Genomic DNA, 25,452 nt, shown 5'->3' with positions numbered 1-25,452 from the left:
CCTGTTTGCATCACTTATTACATACCCCCATGTCTCCCCAGTGCCTGTTCCAGTGACTTGCATATAGCAGGTGCTGAAGGAGTGTTTAATGGTGAAACAGTTGTTTTCTTTTCTGCAAGGGAGAGGGAATTTCTATTTAACGATTTTGTAGTCCAAGAACCTGAGCTCAAAAGAAAACCTGCCTTTAGTATCCCTTTAAATACCAGATTTATAGTAGTCTTGATATTATCTAATTTTCCACTTAGAGAAAAAAACTATACAAAAATTAATTTGTTGTATATAGTGTTTAAATGTATTATTAAAATGATTCAAAATGTATAGCTGTTTTTGACTTACGGTTGTCTTTCATTTCATCTCAAGATGAACACCTGTTATTGGCATTGTTTTGTACTAGGTAGAGTGCAGGATATAAAAATGAATGAGGCAAAGTGCCTGCCCTTGGGGCACTTATAGTTTATGTGGTAAAACGAGAATATAGACAACCCATACTGGCAAAAAAAAAAAAAAAAAATGGGAGGAGTTGGTGGTTGAATAGGGCTGTAAACTCTTAGAGAGCTGATTGGTAACTGCTCATGTATGTTTTGGTGAGTAATAAATCATTTAGTCAAGATGTCAAACTTAAAATCATTATCATAAGGTTAAATATATTACGCCTGTCTTTACAGCAAGTTTATTTCTGATCGTGAAAGTAGAAGAAGTCTCACAAACAGCCATTTGGAAAAAAAGAAATGTGATGACTATGTAAGTATCTTTAGAATGAAGTATTTTTTTAAATCATATAAATTGGGACAAATCTTTTTAATTCAAGTAGCATAATACCAAAAGCAAAACTACCTGTATTCACCAGGATATTCCTCATACCTTATGTATTTTCTCTTGAAGTCCATTCAAGGAAATAACTAGACAACTAAGAATGGATTTTCTTGAATTTTATTTCCATATTGGTTCCTGAGAGTGCCTTAAAGGCTTTGGCTTGATGAACTTTCTTGGGGATTATTTTGCTTAGTGTCAATGTTTGTTTCTTTGTTCAGATTCCAGGTACAACCTCCTTAGGCATGTCTGTTTTTAACCTAAGCAACGCCATTATGGGCAGTGGGATTTTGGGACTCGCCTTTGCCCTCGCAAACACTGGAATCCTACTTTTTCTGTGAGTACTGACGTGCCGGTACTTTCCATTTTAAAACTGAACTTTTTGTATGTTTCTGTTATTACATAGAAGAAATGTGAAATATTTATAAATAGTTTTTTTAATTAACTTGGCTAAGTTACAAGTACATACTTTGATATTTATTGCTTGAGTGATTTTCCAAAATGTACCTAATGCTTACAACAAAGAGGAAGGAGAAAATCGTTTTATTAATCAAAAATACTGAAATAAGCATTTGTGAAAAGGATTAAAACATTTGAAAAAAACTTTTTTTGGTATTTTTGGAGTCTACCTGTGACTTTAAATCTCAGTTAAAATATTAAGAGGTGTTTAACCCCAGCCAGTCACCACTTTGGCATTTGGATTGCTATGAAGCATGTACTACATCAAAGGGCAATTACAACTTTGTTTGTAATAAATATTCAAGAAGCATAGAAATTTTCAGTGTTTTGAAGATGAGAAATTAGCATGTACTTTCTTGCTGAGATTCAATGAAAACAAAATGGGCAATCTTCTTTTAAATAACTTTATCTCAAACTGTTGAATGGGACTTTCTGCAAATGTATGGAGGGCTTATTTTTGGTTGGAACAAGATTAAGTGAGATGATAGAATTTGTACTAAGAAAATTCTCGCCCAGCCTGATTCCCTCTCAAATGTCACATGAGTGTCAGTGGTGAGGTAAGAGAGAAAGCACTTCTCCCAGGATCTTGCCTGTTGTTTCCTGACTTGAAACTCATGCTCTTCATTGGCCTGGCTAGATAGTCCTTGTTGCCATGTCTTTTGACAGGAGCATCATTTCTTTAGAAGCAGTGACTGAAATGGTTACTAATTCTACTAAGTGTGGATATCCTTTAAAAACACAGGCCGGGCGCGGTGGCTCAAGCCTGTAATCCCAGCACTTTGGGAGGCCGAGACGGGTGGATCATGAGGTCAGGAGATCGAGACCATCCTGGCTAATACGGTGAAACCCCGTCTCTACTAAAAAATACAAAAAAAAAAAAAACTAGCCGGGCGAGGTGGCGGGCGCCTGTAGTCCCAGCTACTCCGGAGGCTGAGGCAGGAGAATGGCGGGAACCCGGGAGGCGGAGCTTGCAGTGAGCTGAGATCCGGCCACTGCACTCCAGCCGGGGTGACAGAGCGAGACTCCGCCTCAAAAAAAAAAAAAAAAAAAAAAAAAAAAAAAAACACATCAAAAACTGAGATAAAAGAATATTACTGCCCATTCCGTTACTCCAGGAACAGAAATGCCCATCCATGTTACCCTGTATTAGGCATTAATATTTTTGTGTGTGTAAACTAATGCATCCTTTCTAAAATTAAAAGACTGTGTAAGATGGTGAATTTGATACATTGTCTTCCATATCGTCAACCTAATTCAGTGAACCTAACTCTAGCCTCCTCTCTTGATCATCCTGAATGCATCTTTCTAAGTTGTTTTTCTGCTTGAGCTGAGTGCCAGGTTTTAGGGTAATATGGCAGAATTAGACAACATATTTCTATGGTGATTTTGGGGGGGATATGTGAAATTCTGACTCTCTGAGTATAGTAGACAGCTTGAGGAGCTACACTTCTGGTTTTCAGTGCATTTACATGAGACACCTGAGTGCTACTCCCAACTCCTCTTCTAAATGGCTATGTAGTTTTAAGCAAGTTTCGTAGCCACTCTGAGCTTCAGTTCCTTCCTCTTCAAAACAAGGAAGTTGTGCAAGAAAAATTTCAGAACCAGGCCAGCCTCCAAAACACTAGGGTTCTGTGACTATTTTCAGTCATTCCAAAGCTGGGAATATGTTCAGTTCAGAATGTGTATTACATTGATTTCTTTTTTTAAAGTTATTGCAACATATCAAGTTATAAATTAACCTAGTGTAAAAAGTCAATTCTTTGATGATTGTAACAACAGTAACTCTTGTATCTCTACAAGAGATATAAGTAGTACCTAGTAGTGCCAGTCACTACTCCAAGTGTTTTATGCAGAATCCTTACAATAACTCTATGAAGTGGCTGCTATCATTAATTTCCTGCTTCACAGACAAGGAAAGCACTGAGGCATAAAGGGTAACTTTACTTTTGGAATCTCTCTTGATCACCCTTCTGGGGATTTCCTCTACTTCTCTTCTTTGCTAGATCCATTGTTTCCTATATTCCACTTATTCTTCTTTCTGGATTTACTTACGTGCTGTTATTGTTCAGAAAAGGTGACTGAAAATAAAGTTTTTTAGACCTTTATTTCTGAAAAATATTTTTATTCGACTTTTACCTTTGATTGGTAGTTTAGTTGGATATTGAACTTTATACTAGCAATAATTTTCCTTCAGAATTTTGAAGGTATTGCTCTATTTCCTTCTAGCTTTCTTCTGTTGTGAATTCCTATATGCTTCTGATTCCTGATCTTTTATATATATCCAAGTTTTGTTAGTTTTTTTTTTCTGTTGTGAAGTCCTATATGCTTCTGATTCCTGATCTTTTATATATATCCAAGTTTTGTTAGTTTTTTTTGTTTTTTTTTTTGTTTTTTTTTTGGGGGAAACTTGTCAAATCTCTTAGTTCCCAGTATCCTGCAGTTTCACATGACGTGCCTTGAGGTGGGCCTGTTTTCATCAATTGTGTCGGGCATTGGGCGCAGTCTTTTCTTTTAGATATCCATGGCCTTGGCTGGGCTCAGTGGCTCATGCCTGTAATCCCAGGACTTTGGGAGGCTGAGGCGGTTGGATCACCTGGGAGTTTGAGACCAGCCTGGCCAGCCTTGCCAACATGGTGAAACCCCGTCTCTACTGAAAATACAAAACATTAGCTGGGCGTGGGGATGGGCACCTGTAATCCCAGCTACTCAGGAGGCTGAGGCAGGAGAATCACTTGAACCCAGGAGGCAGAGGTTGCAGTGAGCCGAGATCGCGCCACTGCACTCCAGCCTGGGTGACAGAGCAAGATTCCGTTAAAAAAAAAAAAAAAGAAAGAAAGAAAGAAAGAAAGAAAGAAAGAAAGAAAGAAAGAAAGAAAGAAAGAAAGAAAGAAAGAAAGAAAGAAATCCATGGCCTTCAGTTTGGGGAATTTTTGTGTTGATGAATTCCTATTACCCCCCGGATTTTGGACCTTCTAGACTAGCCCTCAATTTTTTTAATCTTTCCTTTATTTTCATTTCTATAATGTTTCACTGTAATTTTGGGGATATGTCCTCAATTTTTCCCCTCTTTATTGAATGTTTTATTTCTGTTACTATTTTTTATTTATAGGAGCTTAAAAACTCTAAGAATGTTTCTTTTTAATATTATTTTGGTTCTGTTTCATGATTTCAATATCTTCTCTGAGGATTCTAATGATAGTTTTTTTCTGCATTATGAAAAATTTAAAACGTAAAGTAAAGAGAATAGTAGAAAAAGATTTTTATGTTTGCTTCCTTCTATGGATGGTTGTTTTAGTCAATCCCCCACCAAGATTGTCTTGAAGCAAATCTCAGCTATTTTATTATTTCATCACTAAATATTTTAGTATATATCGCTAAAATATAAGAACTCTTTTAACTCAATATGTCATACCTAGAAACAAGTCGACAACAGTTCCCTAATATCATCAAATACACAATCAGTATTTAAATTGCTTTGATTATGTTATGTTTTAAAACATTTGAGTTGTTCAAATCAATACTCAAATAAGGTTCATACAGTGCAATTGGTTGATATGTGTGTTTTAAGACTTTTAATTTATATTTTCCCATTTCTCTCCTTCTATTCTGTGCCATTTATTTAAGAAACTGGGCCATTTGTGTAGTTTTCCACAATCTGGATTTTGCTGTTTGTGTCCCTGAGGTACAAGCTGATTTTTGTTTGTTTTGGGGTCTTTCACCTTAGACTCTTCGCTGAGATGTCAGATAATTCCTTTTTATCTGCTATCTTCAAGAATGGGGGAAAAACAAGGCTGATTTGAGCCTGGGACACATGAGTGGGGCTTGTTCGCAATAGCTTCACTTAAGATGCTCTCGAGCCCTTTAGTTGGGAACCACCAGGGTCAGTTTGTCTAGGACCCTCTTCTTTGGCTGTTCAGATCACCCAGAGAACAGCTCCCAATCCCCTGTTCTGGGGGCCTGGACCTCACCACCATCTTTCTGGGAACCAAGTAGGGGGAAAGGGCTGGAATGATTATCCCAACAGGCATGTGTTCACTCAGTTCCCAATTTTCATTAGAGTATGCCTCTTCCCCACAAATTGTGCCTTGTCTCTCACCTAGAAACATATATTGTATACTTTCCAGAGAACATATATTCAGATTGTTGTCAAGATGGGAGAGGACCAACCACTCGGCTTTATGGAGTAGAACCTGGTCTGGGGAATCTAGCTATTTCTTGAAAAAAGTTCAACAGATCCTCACTATTTTAGCTCACCCCTTTCATTATCCTCAACTTTCAATCATGCCAGCAGTGCCTTTTAGAGATTCTGAGAGGTAAACTGAGTTGGTCTTGGCTTTTTCCACTGCCAATTTATGGTTCAGGTCTTTCTGCTTTCCAGCTTTCAAAATTTCATTATTGTCTACTGTCATATTTTATCCTAGCAGCTTTATGCCTTAAAAAATCTTTTTACTGGATATCAAGGGAGAGGGAGTAAGTTCTTGTATTCAATCTACTATTCCTAGGATTCAATTGATTTTTAACTATACTGGCTGAGGGATAATTGATCCCCTATCTCATGACACTTTAGTGTCTGATTAAAGCGGAGAATTGTAAAAATTTGTTTTTGTAGTTGAAGGAAGATGTTTCCTGGATGAAACTATTATAGATCATTTAGTTATTTGTAAGATGCATGGATAACAAGCGCAACACACCAAGTCTTCAGGCTAAATCTCATGAAGGTAGTTGTACAGAGACTCAAACGTTAAGTTTCTCACTAAACTTAGAACTCTCCTACCTCAGGACAAGGACTCACTCTGTGACTGTTGTAAAACCAGCTGCTCCTACAGCTGCTCAAAGCCAAGAAGCAGTTGGCAGGATCAAGATATTTCATCTGGTACAGGGCTCCATTCCAGACTCACATTGGCCAACACAGGAAAGGAGTCCAAGACTGTCCAGGCTTCTTTGGACCAGCAGCTGGGAAGGCTCCTTGGTGTCTCCCTGAGGCTGGGTGTGGAGCCTTCTCTGCAGTCATCTGGAAACTTGTTGGTGCGATTTCTTTTTCTTGGATGAGTCTGCGACTCATTTTTTTTTTAAACCTATCCATAATGGCTGTCATCCCTGTTTAACACACTCTAATTCAGTTAGATTCAGTGAGTCCTGTCCTGTTGTAAGAGTGGTGCTGGATTTTGCATTTTTCTGAATTCTGAGGATGCTGGTGAGGACTCTCAATTTATCATAGCTCTGCAGGCATATACCCTCTATGGGGAACCAAGTGGGGCTGGACCCTGAGGCTGCCAGTCAGGGATGTACTGAGACACAAGTACCTCAGGGTAAACAGTACCTATTGAGCTGTTTTCCTAGCAGTGAGGACCCAAATGAAAGGCAATAGATGCTAAAGGAATTTCCTGCCACCGTAACTGCCTCTTTATCTGAGTCTTACCCATAACTCCATCATAGCAGAAGTAGGGATTAAAAATCAATATTGACATGGAAGAATGGTAGGTTTTGTTTTATTACATTTTGTTACATTTTCTAGAGATTTCTATTAAAGGCATACATTTTATAGGAAATTAATCTCTAGAACACATCTCATAGTACTAGGTAAGTGTGACGTTTATTACACTACACAGAATCTGATAAAGCAATAAATGCTTTTTATTTTTCTATAACTTCTTAGCATGTATTATCATTTTTTTATTTTAATAATGTAGACCTTAAGTTGAAAACCATGAAAAACGAAAGTAGAATTCACGACACTTCTGAGATATCAGTTTATTATTAACACTGAGTTTGTGAACAATCTCTTTGAAATGTTAATTGTGAAACAAAAGTACAATGTGTGTAAAACAATAGTTTAAATTTTATTTGGTTGATTATAATACCAGACCTTTTGGATTCTTGTTTTCCATTTTCCAACTCATTTGTGCTGTGGTTGTGGGAATGAAAAAGATAATTTGTCTAAAAACAGACTTTGAAAAGTGGTATGCAAGAAGACTTTTATTAGTACCAAGGCATAAAACTGCTAGGAGGAATAAATGTGTGGTGTGTGTGTGTGTGTGTGAATGTGAGAGAGAAAGAGAGATGGAGAGAGTGATAGTAGAGTGTGGTGCATAGTACACACTGTAGGTATTTGTTAAAATATTATAGTTAGTATTAGGTAGTCACTAAATAATGGCTAACATTTATTGAACAGTATCTATATATGCTATACTATCTTAATCCCTACCAACAACATTATGAGGTAGGTATTAGCCCCATTTTACAGATAAAGTAACTGAGTCTTAATAACTTACCTGTGATCACACATTAGAAAGCAGGGGAGTCAGCATCCCATCCAGACTTGCTTGACTCCAGAGCCAGCATGATCTAAAACACCATATCGCCTTTGGTGATGCCTTCTTCAGACACCAAAGTTGCATTATTACTCTACAACTTGAGAAAAACGTTATTCTTATCAATGGATGCTTGTAAGTTAGTACTTACCTTTTATTTTCCAATATAATGTACTTTTAAAGTCACCTTATAAAATCAGCCAGTGTTCCTGAATTATCTTGCTAGTGTTCCACCAATAACCACCCCCTTTATTGTCATGAAAACAGCTTGGCAATATCAAGTGTACCAAACTGTAGACTGAGAATGTCAGGTTCCTGTTCACAAGTAAAATGTATGCCTAAGGTATATTGCGAAACCAATAAATCTCTCAGCTGCTTCATATTTGTCATGTGGGTTCCTGCATGTGCAATTTAAGGTTTCCCATTGCTTTCAGGAGTCCTTGAACTCCTGAAAGAGGTAACTAAACATTTTCTAATTCAGAATTAAACACCAAGTAATAGCAAAATCAAATAATACCAAGTCTAACCCTAGGAAACTTGTTAAATACTCATGGTACTTTCATAAAATAGAGTATTAGACTACTACTTAAAAGAGTAAAATAGACTTACATGGGCAGGTGAGGAAAAATCTCCTAGGTTGTAACTGGGAACATAGTGTGTAACACTATGTTACTGTGTAGCATAGTATTATTAATACCGTGTAACATAGTACTATTACATGATTACAAACTGAATATTGGGTGGAAGTGAGCATAGAAGGAGGGTGTGTTTATATGTACACATTATATTGCCCAGAATATTTGGGGAAGGTACACAAGATAACTGTTGACAGTGGTTACTTCTGGAGAGTGAGAAAGGGTCTAGAGGTGGAGTGGAGATGGAAAGTTTAGAGTCTTTAAATTTATTTTTAACATGCTTTTAGAGGAAAAAAAGCTAGTTGAAAAAATTGGTTTTTTGAAGAACTTAACACCAGTGCAATAAGATTTTTTCCTTTTCCTCTTACCTACTAAAAACTTGAGAGAGAAAATATATTTTTGATGTAGATAGTTAGCCCATGAAGCTAGAATGAGGACTCTGTCAATGCTGTGCCACTTGTTCCAGACTGTATTTTCAATCTCTTCTCCCTTCAGATGACCTCGGCTTCTGCCACACTAACCTTCCTTTTTCTGTACAGGCTGCCTGCCTTGAAACCCTTACTTCGGTCTTTCCACCAGCCCACCCCTACCTTATCTCATTTCTGTCTTCTGAATCCTCATGGTCCTGGAAGACCTAGATCGGATGTTATCTCCTCCAAAACTGGTTGTCTGATCCTCCCAGGTGGAAGGCAGGTCTCTCTTCCTTTCCTTTTCAGTGTAATTTGTATTTTTCTAATAGTAAGTATCACTTCCATTATTTAGGCATACATTTTACCTTCCCTATTGAACGCTGAGCCCTACAAGGGCAGGATTAATGCCAAATTCTTCCTTGTTGAAATCATCCTCCTCCCCCTAACAAGTTCTAGAACAGCGTTTGCATGTAGCTGCTTCTCAGCAAAGTTTTACTGAAATGAGTGAATGGATATGTAAGAATTAGATTTTGCAAAACCAGAAACAAGGCTTTAGGACAAAACAGTGGCTCTCATTATTGTTACGAATTTATCAGAGAGGAAAAACATCAACTGAAAGATTTAGTTCACCCTCAAAATTTTAGTAGGCTGTGGAGATGTGCTGATAATAATCACAAAGTCAGCATGGGACTGGCTGCTCATTGTCTACTTTCCTAGGAATGCCTCCTTCATTTGAAAATTCAAAATAGTTCTGAGACTGCTAAGAAATACTGAGGTTGGTATTGCAAAAGGGCATTTGTTGTTAAATTACTATTTGGGAAAAGGACAGTAATTGTCATTGTCAGTTACAGCAATTACCTTCACTTTGGTGGATTGTTTACTTAATTGTAGGTGAATTCTCTGGCCCTCTCTCCCTCCCTGTCTCTCTGTCTATCTCTCAATATTTGCCTTTGTGGGCCGTTTGTAATTATCCTACCAGCAAAACAATGCACCATTGTATTGTCAATGATCCATGTTTACAAACAAACTAGTAAGTACCCCTTCCAGTAAGGATAAGTCTAAAAATATAAGGGTCTGTGTAAACTGAGATCAGACTACCAGGTTCCTTCTCTCTTTAAATTTAGTGTTTTACAATTTAGCCTACATAAGGAGCAAATAGAAATAGAATTAGAACTATGGATCCATCAGCACAATGCCCTAAGTCCTTGCTCATATATTATAGGAATTTGATCTTTATTATCCCATCGCAAAAAACAGTCTTCTCATTCTATCAGAAAAATCATATTCTTAACCAACTGCACCAGCATCACTTTCTGATGTCTCTAAATATTTTTCAGCAAATTCTACTAAGTTGCAGTGAGATTGCAGCATACCTTTATACAAACTGGGCCTATTCTTAAGCTATCATTGCTTTATTACTTTATACATATGCCAAACAGTTTGAACGACACCTACCAAGATAATAATTTTGCTCTCAGTGGCAACAAAGATGGTCTGTGTGCTATTTATCAAGTTATTCCTTATAAATGGTAAGTCCTCTCCTCTGTGCATTCCTAAGTGAGCAGTTCTTTGCCTCCTTAGGAAATACCAAACCAGACCTTGTGATCTAAAGACAGAGCAGTTAAGAGGAAGTCAATAAGGAAACCCTGCTCTTCCGGATGATCCTAGGAGGTCCACGGGGCTAGTCACATTCATCTTTCCTTTTGCCAATCAGTTTCTTGTTTTTAGAATTCTTTGAGTTATAGTCACGGTTCCTTAGAAATGATTTGAAGAGAAAATTGTCCTTTGGCTGGCAACAAAAATCGTTGGCCTCAGAGTCTGTTGTTTGGGAGTAATAACCCGGGAGAGGGAGAAATGGCACATTCAGGCTTGCCAACATTTGAAATAATGGAAAAGGGACAGTGGCAGTGCCATTGAACTCCATTGAAATCCACTGGATTAAGAAGCTTTTCAGAAATAGGGAAATGGGAAAGTGGTTAGTGTTGCGCTAACAATGAGTGCCTATTTTGTAAACAGAAATAGTTGGCATGCGTAGATGCGTAGGAGATGAGTCCCACCCATTGTTTTTAGAAGTTGAGCAGCTATTGCTAGTTTATGAGTCATCTGTGATGCATCGGATAAAGGGCTTCCAAGAATTCAATTCTCTTGGCCCCAGAAAAGTAGGGGTGTGTGCGTGTGTGTGCACGCACACATGTGCACGCACAAGAGCGTACACCCTGAGTTCACTCAATCCTATTTATGCTGAGTTGCATCAGGTGCCTTGGTCCTATCCAGGGACAACAGTGTGACCTCTGTTTTGGTACAGTGTATTTTTCTTAGCCTGCAACAGACAACTTAACTATACTGGCTATGGTTTGACAGCATTATTCACCTCATGATTTGTAGAATGCCTTCACTCGTCTGGTTTACAGTAGGCCAGGTGTGTGTTAGCACAGTAGAGCAGGTTAAGTATGGTGCACAGAGTTGGATTTTCAAGGTTAGCTTGAACTTTTATTACTCACGGAGTGGTAGTTGGTTTAATTGGAAAACTGCTCCTTTGTGGGCCAGTTAGTTTTGCTTTGTTCTCTGGCCACAGACTTTACCTTATGTCAGGCACATGATATCAAAGATCTACATCTATATCAGGGGTCAGCAAGGGACAGCCTGCAGACCAAAGTCACCCGCAGCCTCCTTTTGTGTGGCTGGCTAGGTAAGATTGATGACTTTAAATTTTATAAAGGACTTTAAAAAAGAAAAGATAGTTATAAAGTGTACATTGTTCCATCAGATCTTTATAACAACCCTGTTAATCACCCCCATTTTATAGATAAAGAAACTGAAACCGCCTTTGCAAAATCATAACTGAGGAAATTATGACAGTGAAAGAAATCAGTCCTAACCGACTCTATCTTGCTTTAACCCTTAAGCTGTCCCTGTTCATTCCTGGGCATAGGCCGAACTAACTTTGGGAAGGAATTCAGTTCATGGCTTGACTCTGAAACAAAATTGGTAACAGCCCTTTTCCAAAAAGACCCCCTTCTTGCCTGGGGTCCAGTCTGCCTTTGCAGGACTAACAAATTAACTACACGGTTAGAAATTACAGTTTAGGAGTCATGCAGCCTCTGGCTCCAAGAGTCTGAACCGCCCCAAATTGCTTCTGGGGGTAACATCACTATTGTGAAACCTAAGCTCAGTGCTTGAGAGATTTTGCAGAGCTGTGCTCAGTGGATCAGCTGACACCACCCAGACTGGTAATCTGGCCCAACCAGTTCTGCCATCGCACCTAGGAACAGAAGACAGCAAGAAAATTTCCCTTCAACCCCCTATGATTTCACATCCAACCTAACCAATCATCACTCCCCACTTCCCAAGCCCCTAGCCGCCAAATTATCTTTAAGAACTCTGATCTGCGAATGCTCTGGGAGACTGATTTGAGTAACAATAAAACTCCAGTCTCCCGCACAGCCGGCTCTGTGTGAATTACTCTTTCTCCATTGCAATTCCCCTCTCTCGATAAATTGGTTCTGTCTAGGCAGCGGCCAAGGTGAACCCATTGGGCGATTACAAAACTAAAATTAACAGAGAGGCTGAGTAACTTGTCCAAGATGACTGATATCTGTGGGGAGAAGAGCAACAAGTCTATTGGGTGCTCCTCTTAAGCCTCCTGTTTCTCCTTAAATGTGCTTTGTTACCACAAAAGCAGAAAGGGAAAATATGAACGAAGCCCCCAATCCACCTTTCTACTGGAACAAAAGTCCCATCGAGAACAGTATATTCCTTTATTTCAAGTCACATGGGGTTTTTCTGTCACTCAAGAGTTAACGTCTTTAGAGTATGATAAAGAGTAAGGATTTAGGTTTGAGGAGAAGGGAAACGACTTGTCCTTGTGGAATGGGAAAAGAGGAACGAGGACACATCAAAAGTGTCAAGAGTTATAAATGGAGCACCCACAAAACCCACAACCCTCTACCCACTATAGGTTAAAAACAGGAAGTGGTAGTGGTACATGGCTCTCTTTCTTACTGGTACAACATCCTCATTTAAGCTCAGAGCTCTCTTTAACTTTTTTACAAAGAACCAACTAAACTAAAATTCTATTTTTACCAGCATACTTCTTTTAGATTCCTCTTTCTTTTTAGGATTATAGTAGATACTATTTGAATTGGCCATCAGCAATGCATATTTCTTTTTCTAGACAAAACAAAATACCTAACTGACAGTGAGGCTAGTTTAAGAGAAGCTTTGCGCCACAAAACTTAGATTTACCTACAAGGAGAGAAATGGAATGAACTGTACAAATAATTGGTCTCCACCTGTTTCCTGCCTGGCCTTTTAAAACCACCCATTTAATTCCCTAATCTAATTTGTAAGCATTATACACGATCACATGCTACAAGGTCACTGTGTGCTGGTCTTCTGACCCTCAGAATTTTGAAATTTGATCAGAATTTAGTGACTAAGAAGTCCACTTTGGGACTGAATAATTATAGTTTCTACTCTTTTCTGTAAGTGTTTTGTGATCTCCCTAATCAAACAGGGACTATATTAATGATCTTGGGACTTAACCAAATGCAACTGTCCCCTAAAAACGGGTTAAAATAATAATACGATCACTTGAAAAGTTCTTTATATTTTTATTGTAAAACTAAGATAATCATTAAACCATTTTGAAAATGCATAAAATAAGTGAAATAAAGTATAAAGAAATCACTCAAAGTCTCTCTGTTCAGGGTGTTCAGGCTCACCTTAGACAAGCTCTATGAACATTTCAACGTATTTCATTCTAAGATTTTTGTTTTGTGCTTAGGTCTTATTTTTTACAGTGTTATTCCTCTCTGGATGTTTGACTTTAACAGACAATGCAACATGATGGGTAGGGACTTTGGAGTCATACTACCAGGGTTTGAGTGCTCTGACACTAGCTGTGTGACCTTAGACAAAATATGTAACCTCCCTGGTTACCTTATGTACCTTATCTGTAAAATAAGGATAGTAATAGTACTATTCATAAGTGAAGCATTTTAAAAAGTGCGTAGAATGGGCCTGACATATAGTGAATACCCCAACATTTGATATTATTAATGATCAGTAAAGTGTTTTATTAATTATATTGAATACCTTAAGGTAAATTAAAGAGATTGACAAAACCCATTTTCATATCAAAGATCCTTTTGAATTTTTCAAACTATTTAACATTTTCATATGAATTTAGGGACTCAGAACACCTTGTCCCTCTCTCTTCGCTTTTGGACCTGCCTCTTTCCTTCTGAGCTCTCATTAAACAAAAGATTTTTTGTTTTTTTTTTGAGATGGTGTCTCACTCTGTCACCCAAGCTGCAGTGCAGTGACATGATCTCAGCTCACTGCAACCTCCGCCTCCCAGGTTCATGCCATTCTCCTGCCTCAGCCTCCCAAGTAGCTGGGACTACAGGCGCAGGCCGCCAAACCCGGCTCATTTTTTGTATTTTAGTAGATACGTAGATACGGGGTTTCACCATGTTATCCAAGCTGGTCGCGAACTCCTGAGCTCAGGCAATCCACCCGCCTCGGCCTCCCAAAGTGCTGGAATTACAGGTGTGAGCCACCACGCCCGGCCAGGATTCTTCTTCTGTGTCTCTTTCCTCACCCCTTAAGTCTCCCATTGGCCAGAAGTCTTCCCTGGGCCAGAAACCACTATTCCTGTCCTTGAGCCTCACTGAGAGCCTCTGGTCCCTCACTTAAACCTTCTACTCATGCCCTACTTCCTGTTTCCACTGGCTGGCTGTCACACTGGCCTGGAAAACCCCTGAAGCTGAGCTTTCCAACCGCATAGACAGGGCGACACCAAATTCTTGGTCTCCATTCTCAGTTGGGTCCTCCCCACTGTCCAACCCCTCCATCATTTTCAGCTAGTGTTCTAGTCTCTTCAACAGTGTTTTCAAATCTTTATACAGGTATTTCCCCTAGAATAATTGGGGGTGGGATGGAGAAGCAGGGAGAGTTGGTGGAGTTGAAAGATGAACAGGAAAGTGCAGGGTGAAGATGCAGGAGGGTTGAGACCCTTGAGAAAGGTAGACAGGAAGTAAGAGGTAGAAGAGGGTGAGGGAGAGGCCAGCAACAGCAGAGAGGAGTGGAGAAAGATAGTTAAACTAGCCCAGAACTGATGCATTTCCTATGGTTTGTCTAAGTTCCTTGTCCCGGATTCTAAATTTTTCCTTGTAAATACTCCGCCTCAACCAGCAGCATGTCTGAAAGTTTTGGATTGAGGGCTGTGGGTTAATAGAAGACAGTGATAGATCAAAGGAGGACTAGTAATAAAGACCACTTTTACCCCAGCTCAAGGAGTTTTTATATGTACTAGCCTGCTTGTTTAATTGAGGATAGTAAAAGTTTTATGCTTCTAGCTGGATTTAGAAGAGGAAGAAATACATATTTTAGTAAGCCTCAGATCCCTTTTGGAAGGAGTGAAACATGGGGGAGGGGAGGTTGAAAATAATATTTAAATATATTTCCTGCTGAAGCAAATAATGCTTGAGGTGGGCGGATCACCTGAGGTCAGGAGTTCGAGATCATCCTGGCCAATATGGTGAAACCCGTCTCTACTAAAAAAATACAAAAATTAGCCGGGTGTGGTGGCACGTACCTGTAATCCCAGCTACTCAGGAGACTGAGGAAGAATTGCTTGAACCTGGGAGGCAGAGGTTGCAGTGAGCCAATATTGCACCACTGCACTCCAGCCTGGGTGACAGAGCGAGACTCTGTCTCAAGGGGGAAAAAAAAAAGTAATGCTTGAGGAAGTCAGCCAAACGAAGTAGACGAGACCTTACTTTTCATACTGGAAGCTAGTCAGCATTGCACAGCAATGAGAATGATTCAGCCGTAAGTGATTTCTTCACTGCCACCTTACCTGGGTAGCCGTGGGGTCTGTGTTTACAGGTAACTGAGCTGCAGTGTTGGCACAGCACCTCACCACAGACAGTGTGGCAGATGATGCACACAGCACAGTGGACTGAGAAACAGAAAGAACTGGGATGTATACGCCACATGGCCAGAACTCAGCGCTTTCAGCCTTGCTGCTTCCAGGGAGGTCCATGGACCAGTAGCAGCAGCAGCATCTGGCAGCTTGTTAGAAATGCTGAATCTCAGGTCCTGACCCATGACTTGATCCATTTTAACAAGATCCTAATTCGCACACGCGTTAAAGTTTGAGAATACCTGCTTTCAACTTTGCAAGGGAGAGTCATGCTAGGAAGGGCTGCTGGTAACGGTTCCCTCTTCTTTGGGGGAGGAATGGGTCCTGGAGGAGTTGAAAGCACTCAGCTGCACAGCAGCCCCAAACACCCCCATCCTGAGCTATTTCTGGATCTGAAGCAGTGACGGCTGCTTTACCTCCACCCCTACCAAAGGCTCTGATGCTGTGTTGGGAGGATGTCATATGATTTGTTGCTGTGTAGCTAGGCTTTTAAAATACAGTCTTGTCTCCCTTAAAGTGTCCTGAGGTTGGTTTTTGTTTGTTGGTTGGTTTTTTGTTTGTTTGTTTGGGGATATACTTTATATACAATAAAATTCCCCAATTTAAAGGGTGAGATTTGTTAAGTTTACCCAAATACAGTTGTGAAATCACCACCACAATCACGGTATAAAACATTTCAATCACATTAAATGTTTTGGTTTTATTTGTTGTCATAGCTTTCCACTTTATTAGCACATGGTACTTTTAAATATGAAAATACTAACAATATTATTCATACAATCTTTGGGTAAATTATGGAAGACCAAGTAATTACGATTCTGTTAATATGATTCAAAACATTGATAAATAACGTTTTTTCAATAGATGTTTAGATGTTCGTTGTTTAAAAGATGAGTCAAAATTTTCTTGCAGCAAAAAGAGTAAATACGTCTAGGACCACTGTCAGAAATCTTTTTCTTTTTTTCCTCATGCCACTTTGTCTAAGACACTATCAGAAATCTTTTTAAAAATCATAGAAAGCAAGAGTATCCCCAGAGGATTAGAAATAGGCTAATTTAATCCCAACTTTCAAAAATGGCAAAAAGTAGATGCCAAGAAATAGTGTAGAGAAAATTATTAAATGGCTTGTTTATGTGCAACGACTGAAGAAAAGATTGCTCTGTAGAGACCAACAGAGTTTTTCTAAATAGTCACTAAACTAATATCATCTTTTGAGATAAGGTGAGCTAAGTAGATCACAGAACTATCTTCATAGAGGGAGACTTGATTTTAGTTAAGATATTTGGCATAGTCTCATATAACTTGCCAATGAGGTTCTAATGTTTGTAAATTCACTGATTCTCAGTGAAGACTCTGTTATGTGTGTGTTTGATGTTGAATGTAAATAGGTAAATAGGTGAATTAAACTGTCATGGTCTGTCTTACAGTCTAGTGATGGAGACACATAATAACACAATAAAATAAAAAGATTACTCTGGCTGCTGGGTGGAAGATGGATGTGAGGAGACAAGTAAAGGGAGACAAGTAAAGATGATCACAGTTATCCGGAAATTAAAGATGATGGCTCACACTAGAGTGGAGATGGGAACAAAAATCCACACTAGAGTGGATTTGGGATAAATTTTGGAGGTAGAAATGATAGGGCACTTGCCAATGACTAGATATAAAGGATGAGGGAATGGGTGAGAGATAAGGTCGACTTCCAGGCTTCAAGCAGTTGACTGGACAATGGGCCATTTCCAGATGGTCTTGTTCTATTCAAAGTTGATGCCAGTGACTTGGATGAAGGTACACTGAAGATATGAAGTTAGATGCAGTGGTTAATATATAAGTAAAAAGGATCAACAATTTGAGAAGAGATCATGAGACTTGAAAGATAAAATGTAATGGAGACAAATATAGGTCTTGCACTTAGCTTCAAAAACAAACAAAAAAAGTACACAAGATAGAATTAGGAAGACAGTCTAGTAGCATTCACACCAGAAGCTCAAAAAGAATGAAAACTGTGTGGTTGCCATAAAAATGAATTCCAAAATAGATCATCTTGAAAGAAGAAAGATGTCCGACTCAAAGAATTTAAAAATCCTATCATGCTTTGCACTGTTTGGACCAAATCTGATGTTATAGCATTGTGTTCATCTCAGCACATAGCCTTTAAAAAGGATGGTTGAGGAACTGGACCATCGCTGAGATGTAAACAGCCCAAACACTTCATCACAAGATGAACAGTTCAAAGAATTAAAGATGTTTGAGTTAAAGAGCACAATCTTAAAATGAGCACCCTCAGGACTGTTAGGTAGGAGAGGTGTTAGATTTCAAGTAGATTCAAATAGGTCCAGAAGGTAAAATGAGGACCCAAGGATAGAAGTAGCAACAGTGATTTCAGCTGAGCCTCAGTTCCAGGCACAGAACTTTTCAGAAACAGAATGGGTTGCATAATATGTCCCCTTTTAAAAGACACTTTGTAGACCTGGATGCCTGTGTGTTGGCATGGAGTATAAGGGTTTCCTGTCCTGGGGAAAATGCTGTGCCAGACTAGGTCCTCTCTGAAAGTCTCTCCCCGCTTTAGGAGTCTAAAATTCTAAGTTTCTTCTCAGGAGACTCAAAAATCTACTAGAATGTCCTGCACCACATCTTTCATAATGTTGCTGACACAAAGACTCTTGAAGGTTCCTGACCACATTCTTCACAATTCTAACTGTCTTGCCACCCCTTCCCCATGACCCATGTACAGTTACATGCTCTAGATCTTCCCCTCAAAGATGAACATAAGTCTGAAATATCAACACCTTGGCAGCCCTATTATCAATCACTGAGCTGTAGTCCCCATGTAAGTACACCTTTTTTAGCAACCGGTTTTTGTCCCAGCCGTATTAATACTTGTGGTCTGTGGTTAACAATGTTGAAGCTTAAATTACATCCAGATGAAATTTTTAAAAGGAATCACTTGTGTTCCTCTGTGTTAGCACAGGAATCCCAGCATGTGTTTCTCTTCCAGGAAACCATAATTATATGTACAGATATCTACCTGGACAATTAGGGGCATAATCATGCTCTAAACAGAAGTGTTCAAACAAGTCAATACGTTCTGTCCAGTTATTCCTCTTTCGTCTTTCTCTTAGGTGTCATGGTTTCTGTGTCTCAAGACATCTATGATTTGATTTTTCTAACCCTTTCTAGAATCTATTAGAGTCAACTAGACAACATAGTCCTTCTTTCTAAGAATCTGAACAAGGAGGCAAACTTTCTAAATTTTAATCCTATTAATGCCAGATTCTGGTATAGGCTAAAGTAGTCTTAGAATTTTACTTTTACACTTTGCCTCTTAGTGATCTGATAAAAAAGGGGGTTTTGCTTTATAGTAGTTTTCAGTCTTTGAAGAGAAGATCTACATTTGGGAAAGGACTAAGAAGAGAGTCTTTGCAGATCAGACAGTTAAAGGCAAAACTGTCAGACTCTGAGTACTCTGAGGTGCAATGTTATGTCTCTTAAACATGGGAGGGGGTTGTTTGCATCACTGTGGGAGTACCTCATTCTGTTGTGTTTAAGTGGGGTGAGGAAGATAAGTGAACACTTCTAAACTCTTCCCTAATCAATACTTTTCTCCCACTTGAAAAGGAGGTATAGCAGTTTATGGTGCTTAAAGGGCCAGATGCCACAAGCATCATCTATAAAGAGATTCAACACATAGATTGTGTTAAGACACAGCCATGTGCAAGAACCATGTGGTTGCCGGGGCTACTGACTGAGGGAACACAGCAAATGTTTCCTTAGAATATTTCTTTTGCTAATAAATACGGAGTTCTCCAGGGTGAGGGCCTTTTGTAAATCATTAGGTAAATATTCATAATTATCCCCTCCTGCTAGGCACATAGATAGTTCCTACAAGGTCATACTCTTTATACATTAGCCTTGGGCCCATGGGAAAATCCCTTTGGTCACCTTTGGTCCCAGCAGAGTAGACCCAGTAGGGCACATGGTCACTCTCGAATAGCATCTGGCTCATCCTAAGATGTCACTCATTTTATCCCCGCTAGGAAGCCTGCGCTCTTCTGTGCCACACGGAAATCCTCTAGGGCCTGTCACATGTTCATGTAGAAGTGGCTACTTAGTGTTGTGTCCCTGAAAACACAAATGAACTCTGCAAGAAACCCAAAGCTTGCTTCTTTGACATAAATATTGCTTATCTTACTTGATGGAAAAAAAAAATCATGCCACAATTAGGTCCTGTATCTTACTCTGTGACAGAGCATATCAAATCCTGTTCCATTATGTATCTCAGAACTACTGGGTTGGTTAATAAATGCTTGCTCTCCATTTCTCACATCCCTCAACCTGAAAAGATAATAAGTGACCTAGCCTCTTAATCAGTGTATTAGTCAATTTTCATGCTCCTGATAAAGACATTCCTGAGACTGGGTAATTTATAAAGAAAAAGAAGTTTAACAGACTCATACAGTTCCACGTGGCTGGGCAGGCCTCACAATTATGGCAGAAGGCTAACGGCACATCTTACTTGCCCACAGATGAGAGAGAATTGAGAGACAAGCAAAAGGGGTTTCCCCTTATTAAAAAAAAAAACCATCAGATCTTGTGAGACTTATTCACAACCACAAGAACAGTATGGGGGAACTGCCCCCATGATTCAATCATCTTTCACCGGGAATTATGGGAGCTACAATTCAAGATGAGATTTGGGTGGGGACACAGCCAAACCATATCAATCAGCCTCCTCACTCAAGGATTTTAGGGAAATAAGTCCAGATCTGAATGCACTTCCTTACCAATCATATCTTAACTTAAATTCCCCTTTATTGGCAGATCAGCTGGGCCTTTACCCAAAGTGTTAGGTCTTTTGTTCTTTTTCCTAGTGCTTGTTTTGCCTCTGCTGAGCTCTGCCCCTCATTTGCTTGCTGGCCAGTTTCTGGCAGTTCATCTGTTCTGCTGCTGACCATTCTGTACACCTGGTTTATCTCCTCACGGCTGCCTCGTATGTGGGAGAAACAAAATACAGTAGGATCATAGACAGCTGAGGAGCAGTCATTCTGCCTGGAGCCAGAGAAGGCGACTGAGGGGTTGGCATATGAGCTGGGGCCTAGAGCAGCCTTCAACAGGTGTGCTGGGAGGGGGAAGGGCCAGGTGGAAGCAGCCCACGCAGAGCGAACAGCGTGATGTGCCAAGTGCCTCTCAACAGCACTTGGTGGAAAAATAATTGCTTTTAATGACTCAAACGTAGAGTCAATTGCAGTAATGTATTGTTCTAGGGATATATTTTCCCACATCAGGAAGTGAGTGGTTTCATTTGGGGACTGGATTTTTTTTCTTCTTTTTTAATAAATAGGCTTTATTTTCAATTATCATGTCTGTTTTAACCAAATGTTTCAGAAATCATCTATATAATCTCCCACATCATTTTAACTGCACTTTTTCTTGAGAAGCGTTTGATAATGAGCCAGATGTACTAAAACAAAAACATGAGTTCATCATTCAAAAAAGTCTTTTCATTATACTTGATTGTCAAATTTTCCCACTAGTTAGCAAGGGGTGCTTATTCATCTAAGAGGAACCAGGTGCAAAAAAAGTAAATTACATTATTAGCCCAATATATAGATGTTAAAATAGCCATGAAGTAATAGATGAACAGAACCCGAGACATCATTTGGCTTGTATCTTTATATTATGGGCAAGGAATCCAGAGATGGGAAATGTTAAGCAAGTTGCCCAAAGTCAGGTGGTCATTCTCCTAAGGTCACTGCCAGCCTTTCCCTTTGCTCCTCCCACCCCCCATTCTCACATTTTCTCACCCGGATGTAACAGAGAGTGCAACATAGACTACAAAAGCTTTCTTTCATAATGTTGTTTTAAAGTCATCTCAACTGAAATGCTCCCAGAGAGCTGTTTGGGCTTTGAATTACATGAAGAATTTGAACTGTTACTCAGATTCTAATGAGCACTTCTTTATTTGGTAGGACATTTTTATTGAGGATTTTAAAACAGGGATGACTAATAGGTTCCAAAATTTGGATACTATTAACAAATTGTGTTAACCATACAAATAAATCTTTGCCCTTCTAAACTGTAATGTCAGAATATATTCTTTTCTAGTTATTACAACAAGATTTATTTTCTTTGCCTTAGGGTTCTTTTGACTTCAGTGACATTGCTGTCTATATATTCAATAAACCTCCTACTGATCTGTTCAAAAGAAACAGGTAAGCTGAGGACATGTTTGATTTTGTTAAAACCAGGGTGAATTATTTTTATGGTGACATTATGGAGCAAATGATCTTCTCTCTCTGTACAGCAATTTGATTATTAAAAAGAACGACTACTTTGACCTAGAGTGATTAGAAGACCTATGGGAGTATTTATCTAGACAAACAGTTGCAGCAAAATATAAATTAAATTGTCATGGACAATGAGGAAATAATGTTGTCACTTAAAAAGTGAACCCTCAATTATATACCTGTTTTTCTAGTTTAAAATGACTTCATTTTAAAAGCTTCAGTTTTTCCTTAGGTCTTTATAAATCCAGAACAAAGATTCCATGTTTTTATATTATAGCTTCCAAGGTTTTAAAAGTAAGCAGACCTTTCATTCTCTTGTGCATATTCCAAGCAGAAAATTTTACTCCTGAGGCAATGTGGGAGTGAGCAAGCTATGAAGAGACTTCAAGTACTCTGGGCAGTGTAATACCTGAAGTGTTTATTTTCTATTTCTGGGACACTGAATTATGTTTGTAATTCTTTGACTTTTACATTAGCTAAAACCACACTGGCCAGCTATTATTATATATACATGACTCCATTTAACTGGAACATTTTATAACAAATTGAGGAGCTAACCATTGTCTAGTTTAAACATCAGTCTTATGAGAAATTAAACAAAGGTTTAATTATAGCCTGCCCCATATTGCTCTCCATGAACCTTTTGAAAATATGAACTGAACAGTTATAAAGAAATAAAACACTTTTTAAAAAGTGAATACTTTCGAATTTTAGTATTTATTGAGATGAGCTAGTTGAACATCTTCAAATTTTGCTACAGACAAATTATGCTTTTGACAGATTAGTCTTCCACTCTCTTTTATGAGTTGCATGTATTTGAACTGCATTTTATGAATGATTAGATTTTGTATGTAATGGTTATTAAAATGTGTCTAAGCTTGTTATTACATTTAGAACACGGAGGCATTGATGGGATGTTATTAAGATAATTCCTTATTAGCTTAATCAGTCATTAATTCAAAAGGAATCTTTTGTTTCAACTATTAGGATCTTTTAAAATCAAATATGTGTTTTAATGGTATGTACCAGACCTGAAGACAAAGATCACAGAAGGAATTTCCCCTTTGTAAGGTAGAGGTAGTTAAAAATAAGCCTTATGACCTAATAGGTTAATTGTAATGCTCTGGTAGCCAACTTGAAAAAGGAGAAATGATGGTTGCGTCTCACATTTTAAAATGTCAAGAGTTTGTTTTGTAATGAGGATACCTTAAACCCTGCAAAGCCAAAATGACTATTTGTGTGAGTTTGAGAAAGGCACACAGTAACTTGGGGAACTGTCGGTAGAATGACAAAATCTTGACTATTTTAGCTTTCTGAACCCTGTCATTTCTTGTGTTCTCAAATTTGATTTTTAAATAGGCTGCATGGTGTATGAAAAGCTCGGGGAACAAGTCTTTGGCACCACCGGGAAGTTCGTAATCTTTGGAGCCACCTCTCTACAGAACACTGGAGGTAAAAAGAACATGCTTTTCTATACATAACTTGAAACTAATTCTGGTGGCTAAGCGGCCGCATGAATTTTAACAGAATTCAAGCAGTTATCATCCTCATTGCTAAAATGGCACAGGGAAAGTAAAGCAGACAGCAGTCACTTATTTAAAGCCACAAATCCTGCTAGAGTAGCTGAAGTTGCCTTTGTGTCTTATTGACGGTTGGTCTAAGAACGGGTTGATAACTTTTTATATAGCTTGCAACGTAAGCCTTCGTATCTTCTTTCTAAAAATGTTCTCATTTGCCTTCAGCAATGCTGAGCTACCTCTTCATCGTAAAAAATGAACTACCCTCTGCCATAAAGTTTCTCATGGGAAAGGAAGAGACATTTTCGTAAGTTATAGATCATTTTTTAAATGATATAACTAAAATGTTTTTAATTTAAATATGGGCAAATCAAAATTCTTGCTTTATGAATATTGCAGAAAGTTTTTCCTAGGCTGGTTTTTGTTTGTTTGTTGTTTCAACAATAAATTTCTTTGGGGCTACATAAATGAAAAAAGTAGGAGATTCTTTTGAATATGAACATTTGAAAAGTAGATTTGTCTGTCATGCTGTGAGTGGTAGATACTGCATTTTCCCAAGAGCTTGAAATCTATATCTAGTTTTGGTGAAATAGAACAGATATGGAATATTTTTAACACAAAAGTGGAACATGAAAAAAAAAATTAAGACCCTAGCCTCTTGCTTAAAGAAGGGACATAGTATTTTGGAAGCAAAATTTACATGAGCCAACCTCACTAAAGATATAGATAACCCTGGAAAATGTTGCAGCTACATTTGGCACAATTGTGTTTTGACTCCCTCTTGTTTAACAGTTCTTGTCAGTCTTAGTTTCTCTGTTTTCTTTCAAGGGAGAATCATAGAAGCCAGAGTTTCTAGTGTTCTCAGGATTCAAGGTCAAATCCAAGGGATCAGGGAGAGAGAAATGCCTACCTGTGGTGACTTGTTTCTCGCTGATACTAGCCCAGCAAAACAAAAAGGAGCTTTCTCTTTAAATAATTGGTAGGACAAGTTGTAATCTGACAGAATACAATGTATGCATTCAGTTTTGAAACCATGTAAATAATTCAAAAGAATGCCACATTTAGCCATGGGAAAGAAAAAACAACAACAATATTCCTTCTTCCATTACATGGCAGTGAAGCTGTAGTAAATAAGTAGTGGTTGGGGTTAAAGTTTGGATAAGATCTGAATAATGATTTTAAAAATTAATGGATATAGTAAAAATTAATAAAAATATATATCATGAAATTTTACACTGGAGGGGGAAAAATGTCACTTTCTAAAAAAATATAACCTAACCCCTGAAATGCCTTTCAGAGCCTGGTACGTGGATGGCCGAGTTCTGGTGGTGATAGTTACCTTTGGCATAATTCTCCCTCTGTGTCTCTTGAAGAACTTAGGTAAGGACAGATTTTGTTTTTATCATATTCTGCAGTGCCCCAGTGAATCAGAAACTGAGTAAACATGGACAGCATGCAGCTTCCCCTCTGCATGCGCTCAAAGATTAAGTGCATGATAAATTGCAAGTATTAATCGGTCCCAACTTTAATATGGGATAAAAACAATAGTCAGTATGTGACCTCCTAAACAATCCCTCTACTGAGCTGTGGAGGGGAGCAGGGAGGTTCTGGGGCCAGGACAGACAGGGCTATTTTCAAAAGTACAACTTATATGCTACTCTGAGAAAAGTCCAAAAAATGGAATTCTCTTCATACGAAGTCTTAACTACCATCATTATTTAGATAAATATATTTTCAAATCTAATATGAAGACAGAAAGCTGCCTAGATTTATACCCACAAGTATTATAAATTTAGAGGGTCTAGCCAGCCTCAATTATTTCTCTTCGAAGTGGGAGAGATAAATCAAAAGTCAGAAATGGTGGATAATCCCCAAGTCATATCCATTTGGCTTTGATCTACCACTTGTTTTTATGCTTGTATTTGAAGACAAGGATGCCTGATGTTAGGGGAATTTCATACATTGAATAATGTGGCCAGACTGCCATCCAGTCAAAAACCTGTAAAATGTATTTACTTTAATTCTGGGCTAATTCAAACAAAAGTTTGGATAAAAGTTCTTCGAACAACAATTATGAGCCTCAGTTTTTGTT

At 38.5% G+C, this 25,452-nt stretch overlaps 1 protein-coding gene across 13 annotated transcripts in view; it reads left to right on the top strand.

Moving 5' to 3' along the window:
• Positions 1-25,452, top strand: part of SLC38A1 (solute carrier family 38 member 1) — an 82,402-nt gene that overhangs the window by 38,855 nt on the left and 18,095 nt on the right. For all 13 annotated transcript variants that reach the window (XR_013400574.1, XR_013400573.1, XM_077952541.1 and 10 more), the window contains 6 exon segments: positions 666-741; positions 1,032-1,147; positions 21,695-21,768; positions 23,203-23,295; positions 23,586-23,667; positions 24,658-24,740. Coding sequence is in view for 11 of the 13 variants with exons in the window: in XM_077952541.1 (XP_077808667.1) it covers positions 666-741; positions 1,032-1,147; positions 21,695-21,768; positions 23,203-23,295; positions 23,586-23,667; positions 24,658-24,740 (524 nt within the window). In the remaining 2 variants the exon portion in view is untranslated.

Source organism: Macaca mulatta, chromosome 11 (assembly GCF_049350105.2).
Source record: "Macaca mulatta isolate MMU2019108-1 chromosome 11, T2T-MMU8v2.0, whole genome shotgun sequence".
Taxonomy (NCBI): domain Eukaryota; kingdom Metazoa; phylum Chordata; class Mammalia; order Primates; family Cercopithecidae; genus Macaca; species Macaca mulatta.
The sequence above is the reverse complement of the archived record's forward strand: the minus strand, read 5'-3'. Positions and strand labels throughout refer to the sequence as shown.